The sequence below is a fragment of the Protobothrops mucrosquamatus genome, unplaced genomic scaffold (assembly GCF_001527695.2).
Source record: "Protobothrops mucrosquamatus isolate PMUCROS unplaced genomic scaffold, P.Mucros_1.0 scaffold665, whole genome shotgun sequence".
Taxonomy (NCBI): Eukaryota; Metazoa; Chordata; class Lepidosauria; order Squamata; family Viperidae; genus Protobothrops; species Protobothrops mucrosquamatus.
The window spans coordinates 501,733-509,666 of NW_015386953.1; the positions used below are offsets into that span (position 1 = coordinate 501,733).

At 38.0% G+C, this 7,934-nt stretch overlaps 1 protein-coding gene across 1 annotated transcript in view; it reads left to right on the plus strand.

The window, feature by feature from the left end:
* LOC107289287 (spermatogenesis-associated protein 7) overlaps positions 1 to 7,934 on the plus strand; it is a 46,993-nt gene that overhangs the window by 37,245 nt on the left and 1,814 nt on the right. Inside the window, exons 9-10 of the mRNA XM_015818015.1 lie at positions 1,841 to 1,918; positions 3,947 to 4,001. Coding sequence (XP_015673501.1) covers positions 1,841 to 1,918; positions 3,947 to 4,001 — 133 coding nt within the window. The remainder of the gene's footprint in view (positions 1 to 1,840; positions 1,919 to 3,946; positions 4,002 to 7,934) is intronic.

The window sequence follows — 7,934 nt, forward strand, 5'->3', positions numbered from 1 at the left end:
GCCGACGGCACCCTGAGGAGACCCACTCTGTGGGAGCGTACAGGTCGATGGGAGGTAATCTGCGGCAGAAGGCGGTCTCGAAGGTATCCGGGTCCGATGCCATGGAGCGCTTTAAAGATGATAGTCAACACCTTGAAGCGCACCCGGAAGGCCACAGGCAGCCAATGCAGCTCGCGCAGCAGCGGTGTTATATGGGAGCTTCGAGTCCCTCCCAACACCGCCCGCGCGGCCGCATTTTGGACTAGCTGGAGCCTCCGGGTGCTCCTCAAGGGGAGCCCCATGTAGAGAGCATTACAGTAGTCCAGGCGGGAGGTGACAAGGGCATGAGTGACCGTGCGTAGGGCGTCTCGGTCCAGAAAAGGTCGCAACTGGTAAATCAGACGAACCTGATAAAACGCCCCCCTGGTCACGGCCGCCAACTGATCATCCAGTGTCAGCCGTGGATCCAGGAGGACACCCAAGTTGCGTACCCGATCCCTAGTTCCAATATGGCTGGGAAAGTTATTTTAAATCTCTGAAGAACTGTAGTCAAGATGATGGGCTTAAAAGTCTTTTTAAACCACATTGGAATCAGTGTGTCAGGGTTCCGGCTAATGAAACACTTCAAAGAACTTCCAGGCATTGATTTTCCTAAAAGTCTTTTATTTATGTTACACAATGTTGGCACGGCATGATGAAGGGATGCTAAGATCTAAATTATCTTCCCCTGAGCAATTAATTTACCAGCATGTTCCCTCCCTAAATTTGCTGTCATATATCATGTTCTCCTATCAGATGGAAGGGCAAAGGTTCTCTTCCGTTCTCTTCCCAGGCGCAGTCCTATCTTTCTCCTACCCCACCATCATCTGAATTAACTCTAAAAATACCAGACAGTTCTGTATATTTTGTCAAAGCAAGAATATTCAATATTAGCAGCGTTGACACATTGCTGGTTCACTATCATGCTATGCCGTAATGTAAGTTGTTAAGTTTTGCCTTAATGTAATAGATTTCTGACAGCGGTTGGGTAACCTTTTGATGTTTTGTGAATGGCACAGATGTTGCACTTGGCTTTGGGGCATAATAACACCAGATTGGCTGATTCTTTTTAAACTGACTCAGGAGATAGTTTGCTTATTCCCCTTCATTTTTAACAAAATGTTAAGCTTATTTTAGGGCATACTGAACAGGTTTTGTATGTTTATATCTCATAATGATGTGAAACTCTTTTTTGTTCCTTGTGATTAAAAAAAAAAACACTGCAGGAGGTATAAGAAAGATTTCAGGGGCTATAGCTACCAATCTGTACCTTAATGATATTTATGATATGAAGCAAGTATGACCCCAAAAATCCTTCATTTAACACAGTGTGAAGGCAGCTATGAATTTATAGCATCCTTGACAATCTCCAGACATGTGAATAGGCCTCTTGAGTACAGTGACAGACAAGATGGCTCCATATGCTGTTGTTGTGACTCAAACTTCATTCTTTTGTACTTGGCATCCTGATGTCTGACACAGGAACATATGCTGCAGGGTTTGTGTAATAACATCATGACATGAGTTTTGCTATTTCGCTCCCATGGACAGTGGATAGGTGGACTCCAACTCCCAGAATTCCTAACCAGCATGATTGTTAAAATTCTGGAAGCTGAGGTTTACTCATCTGGAGGGCAGCAAAGTTGAGGAAGCCTACATCATGTCTATATGATTAGAGTCATTAGACTGACTTTCAGGTAATTCATTTCAACAATATTTGCCAGTTTTAATGTAAATGGTAGGAAGAAAAGAATGATTAAAACACGAGAGCTGCTTTTCCACAGATATACCTGTTCTTATTTTTGTCTCTTTGTTTTTTAAGAAATGAAGAGTTGAAGTACCTGCAGTTGCTTCAAGAAGTTACGAATTATATTTTGCTTAGAAGTTGTTACTGGAAGAAGTGAGTCAGAAATTTTTTAGAAATAATTTATTTCTGTGAATAGTATGTAAAATACGTTCTCCTAAGATGAAATATTTTCTTCACGTTGGCCTAACTTCCACCTGTGTTGGGTCTAAATTGGAATAAATTGGCAAAGATTTCAATAGATACCTTTCTTTAATTAAAATCACAATATGTAAAACAATCCAACAGTAAATGTAGGACAGTCTAAACAGATTCTAACAAAGCACTGTTTTTTCTTTGTCCCAACAGAAATAATACAATTCTTGCTTCAAACTTTCTGCAAGCAAATTCAAATGATTCTTCAAGATGCTGAATGCTTTAATTGCTCCTTTGTAGATGCTTGTGCTCTAACAAAAGAGCAATAGTGGCAATTTGCAGTTTAATTCATGGCTCTGCAATGTAAAATTCTGATTCCCTTGCTCCTTACAATCCAACTAACTTCATATATCAGTTCAATTTATCTTATTCAAAGAATAAGGACCCATTGTTATTATGCAGCTTTCCAATAATCAGGTCCCCAGTATGGCAAGACAAATTTTTCTCACCCCTCTTTCCTGGAATGATGATGATTCTTTACAAGGCTAAACCAAGGTACCATGAAAGTTAGACAATACCACACATGTTTGACAATTCTTGCATCAATTCCAACATATGTACATGTGATTAAACATAAGATGGAAAATGAAAACAGTGGAATGTGTTTCAAAGTTTTAAGTTTTATTACATACTTAAAGAATTCATTTGACTGAAGATACCTAAAATAGCATTGTGTTAGTATCAGATGGCTAATATTACTGCAGTACCTTTAGTGCATTAAGGATGTGACAAAGTAAAATATATTCCATTAAAAATATAGTTATTGAAGATAAACTTATTTGTTTAGTACATATCCCAACTTTCTGTGTGGAGGCACTTATATCACAGAACATAAACAAAACCCAGGAGAGATGTTACCTCTAATCAAATGGTCTTAAAAATGGGTGGGTGACATTCCATGAAGTGAATGTCATTGGAAATGAAAATTGCTTGCTAATATAGATTAAAGAAATTATTTTATCTCCCATCATCCTTCGTAGCACATGGTAGAGACAATAGTTTTATTAGGCTAGAGGTTGTTCTGCATTGTGAAGATACTTTTGGTATAAACCACTTTTGATTCTTCTGCTTACAATGCAACACATTATAAACCATCCCAGTCACATTTACTATTTTCTGGAACTTTTTCAACTGCAACACCAAAAGTTCAGGAAGCAATACTGACAATATATTGGAAGAACACAATGTTGGGGAAGGTTATTCCAGTTATCATAAAAGTAGTTATTCCATGGTGCAAACTAAATAAATCATCAACATTTGGATTCTGCTTTGTTGAGCAGAACAAATAGGGCTGTTTCAGGAAATTTAAATTCCTTTCAATGCTACGCATTTTTAATTTTAAGATCAAATGTTAGAGAAAGTAATAGCTCAACCACAGCATTGATCATTGTTTGAATGCTGTTTCATGTTTTGCATTCTTTATGCTTATGCATTCTTTATAAATATGTAATTATGTATTTGATACATATGCATTAACCATGTGTGCTCCTTATACGTATAGAAGGAATATTTGAGTTAAAATGTGATGGCTTGAAACATGATTGTACATGTACTTTATATCCAGATGATGTGTTGCTGAGTGATGTTCAGTAAATATTAGATATATTGCAGCAAAATACATGGCTTATTCAGTGAGCCTTATCAGTGAGGCAGATATGAGTGGGTTGTAAGTATATACACATTTATCTTGGTGTAAATCCTATTGAATTGAAATTAAATTAGCTCCCTTTAGACATATCACTTTAAATGATCTTTGATCCTTTTTTTAATGGGGACAGTTTTATCTTTGGATAACAATAATATGGAGATTCTTAGGTGACTCTGAAGATCCAGCAGTTTGTATTTTTTAAGTGCCTTGAAAACAAAGTAATATCTGTGTTATTATTTTATTGATGTATTTTGTTTTCTTTTTCTTTCTTTCCCTTTAAGGTCATTAGGTGATATAATTCGGATGCATATTATCAACAGGTGTGACCTTGATGAGGTAATACTCATAACCACTGTAATGTATTCCAGGAATAGTCTTATACATGTCTAGAAAAAATTATATTAAACTTTTTATGCTACACTTTTTAATTAGGAGAAGAAACTCAGGTGCCAAAAGCTACAAAGAAATGAATTATAGGGGTAATAAATTCAAAAGAAAAAAGGTGAAAATGTTTTCGTATATCTCCAAAGTACAACTAAACAAAACAATGTTTGATTGAGTAGGTAGCAATCTGCATTCTGGAGTAGCCAAATGTGAATCTTTCTTGCAACAAAAATTTGTATTTGTCATTTCTGCCATTTGACCCAACAGATAATGTCAGAGAGAATGTTTAACTCTCCACTTATAAGAAATGGATCCTTTCATACATCGTTAAATTGTAAACCCAGGGGGAAAATGCTCAACTTCTCCAAGTTTCAAAGCATCCTCTTTAGCATGAAGCCTATACTGATGGTACAAAGCACATATTGAACAAAACTGGTGACAGTAGAAATACAAAATTGAGTGTGTAGGTGATAATTCTTCATAGCTTTGGGTTCTTTATATTAATTGAAAGAGTATATGCAATCAAGTTATTTTCGACTACTAGTAACGACATAGATTTTCTGCATGTCTGTCTGTCTGTCTGTGTCTGTCAATCATTTATCTAAATTCCCTTTTCATCCATATGAATGGTGTGTATCTTCCTCAGTCTCGGGTCTCCTGCTAGAGACCTGGGAGTTTGACGGTTCTGCATAGTATCTTAGCTGTTCCCTGCACTGCACTCACTTCTGGACAGAGAGCTCTGATGTTATTCCTGGGATTCGTTGGAGCACTCTCCCAGCTTACAGTCATAGCCCCAAGTTCTTCTACCATCACTGGCACCAATTTGTCCTTTACTTTCCACATTCTCTCCAGTTCCTCCTTCAGGCCCTGGTACTTCTCCAACTTCTTCCTGATGTTGCTGTCACTTGGCATCACTGAATCTATCACTCCTACTGTCTTCTGGTCCTTATTTACTACCACGATGTCTGATTGATTGGCTAGTACCTTCCTGTCCATGTGGATCTGGAAGTCACACAGAATCATAGCCCTGTTATTCTCCATAACCTCTGTGGAATCTTCCATCAGGACTTGGGAAGGCCCAGCCCAAACACTGTGCAGATGTTCCTGAACACAATGCCAGCTATTTAGTTGTGCCGTTCGGGGTATACTGTTCCTGCCTGCATCTTACACTCTGCCATTATGTGCTGGACTGTTTCTGAGGTATCTCTGCATAATCTGCATTGGGAGTCCTGTCTAGTGTGATTGACTCCTGCAGAATAGTGCTAGTGCTTGTTCTTCTGTAGCCATTAACCTCTGGGCTGCCTTTTATTCCAGCTCTTTCCAGCCACTGGTAGGACTTTCCAACTCTGCAATGTCAGTTATCAATTGATGGTATATCCCTAGGCATATACCAAGAGATCTTGCCCAGCCATGGCACTTCCCATACTTGATCTTCCACCATATCTGCTGCTTCCTCAAGCATTATCTCAGCAGCTCATCTTTGGGTGCCATCTTACTTCTGTATGCTCTGGGTTTTGTCCAGGATAGTAGTACATACACATATATTTCTTCTATTCAATTGTATCTGATTCTCAGAGACTGCCTGCACAAGACTGCCTGCACAAGTCTCTGAAGTTTTCTTGATAAGGTTTTTCAGGCGCGATTTGCCATTGCTTCCTTCCTAGGGCTGAGAGAATGTGACTGACCCAAGGTTACCCAACTGGCTTCATGTCCATGGCAGGACCAGAACTCATGGTCACCCAGTTTCTAGCCTGATGCCTTAACTACTAATTGGACCAAAAACTACTTCTTTTGCTGGATGTGTTGCAATGTTAATATGAGAAAAGAGGATGTGTTAAATACACATAGAATAATTTTGCCAAAAAGATTTAATTAATGTTATCTGAAATACATACTTTTTGTAGGATGGACTCCTGTAAGCCACCAAAGGTGAACAGCTGTCCTCAGCCTAAAAAAGGTACATACCTCAGACTTTAATTTCAGAAAATCTTACCTAAATTCGCCCAATGTTTATGAGTTCCAGAGTTTGGTTTCCAACTATCATCACAAAAAATTAAGGAGTTAATTCTCTGTGACCAAGAGAATTAATGGAATTAGGAGAAACTTCCTAACAGTGAGAACAATTAATCAGTGGAACAGCTTGCCTTCAGAAGTTGTGGGTGCTTTATCACTGGAGTTTCTTAAAGAAGAGACTGGACAGCCACTTGTCTGAAATGGTATAGGGTCGCCTGCTTGAGCAAGGGGATGGACTAGAAGACCTCCAAGGTCCTTTCTACCCCTATTCTCATTGACTGATATGTTTCTAGGGGACACATCTTTTTAGTCATTTCTCCTACTGCTCTTTTCTTTCCTGGGAAGGAAAAAAACCCTACATTTTTATCGGCTTGCTGAAACACTAGCCTTTAGAAAGCAGGTTTTGCCACAAAAACCTGGAAGACTTAAACTTCCAAAACTAATTGGGCAAAAGAAACAGCTATACACTATATTGGCATTCTTCATCAGCTTTCTGTAAAATCAGAGGTTATGTGAGACTTAACCAGATTTTCTATAAAGACAAGTATGTTATAATCTAAGTAATTGCAGAATAATTGGATGGTAGAGTGGGTTTCTATGGGATCACTGCAATAGAATAGGCTATTTTAGCAACTGTAATGTTCAGACAATAGTGTAAATAGCATTCAGTAGACTGTACAAAATCTGTTAAAGAACAATTGGAACAGAATTTGGGTTAATTTCTATAGATTATGGTACTTGGCAAAAATTACTTATTAAAGGCAATTGATTTGTAATGTGCCTCAACCAGGCAGTTTAGAATTTATCTTTTTAAAGGTCACATTCTACAACTATGGAGAGATTTTAGCTATAGAGAGCTTTTAATATTAGTATAAATAAATTGATAACTGTGATAAAGCCCTGTAAATTCCTTACAGTAAGTGTCTAGTTTTTATGAAATAAAAAGTATGGATCTGAAAATTAATGTATCAAACACTAAGATAGTTGTGATTGACAGGAATGAACATTTGGAAATTATACATACATAATTAAAATTATAGCAAGGTAGATGAATTTATATATTGGTAGAATATTGTTGAAGATAGGGAGAAACTTTTAAGATGCACAAATGCTTTCATAAAGATGGGAAGAATGAATGTTTCTTGAAAAAGTAGTAAAAGTTACTTTAGCAGTACATAGCACCAGAAGGCAGGATGAGAAGCAGTGAGTGGAAACTAATCAAGGAGAGAACCAACCTAGAACTAAGGAGAAATTTCTTGACAATAAGACCAATTACCCACTGGAACAGCTTACCTTCAGAAATTGTGGGTGCATCAGCACGGGAGGTTTTTAAAATGAGATTGGAAAGCCATTTGTCCAGAATGGTATACTGTCTCCTGCTTGTGCAGGGGGTTGGACTAGAAGAGCTTCCAACTCTGTTATTCTGAACATCGCCTGCCCTTAGGGAAGTGAAGGTTGGGTACATCAGGAGAAAGGTAAAAGTGCTAATACTGGTTTCCTACTGCAATTTCAAGAAAGTGTAAGATATATTCTGCAGTGTTCGACAAGCACCCCAACAGGTATTATTATTATTATTATTATTATTATTATTATTATTAATTTAATTTCTATACCGCCCTTCTCCCGCAGGACTCAGGGCGGTGCACAGCATATTAAAACAGATACACATATCCATAAAAATAAAAACCCCTCTAAAACCAAATTAAAACCAAATATTCGAAGCTGTGTTCCAATTAAAATTATACTTAAAATCGTCCCTAAATAAAATCCTCCTTAGGTCAGGCCCACTTGCTGGAAAAGCCATGTCTTGAGGGCGCGGCGGAAAGTAAGGAGATCCGGAATCATCCGGATCTCGGGGGGTAGTTCGTTCCA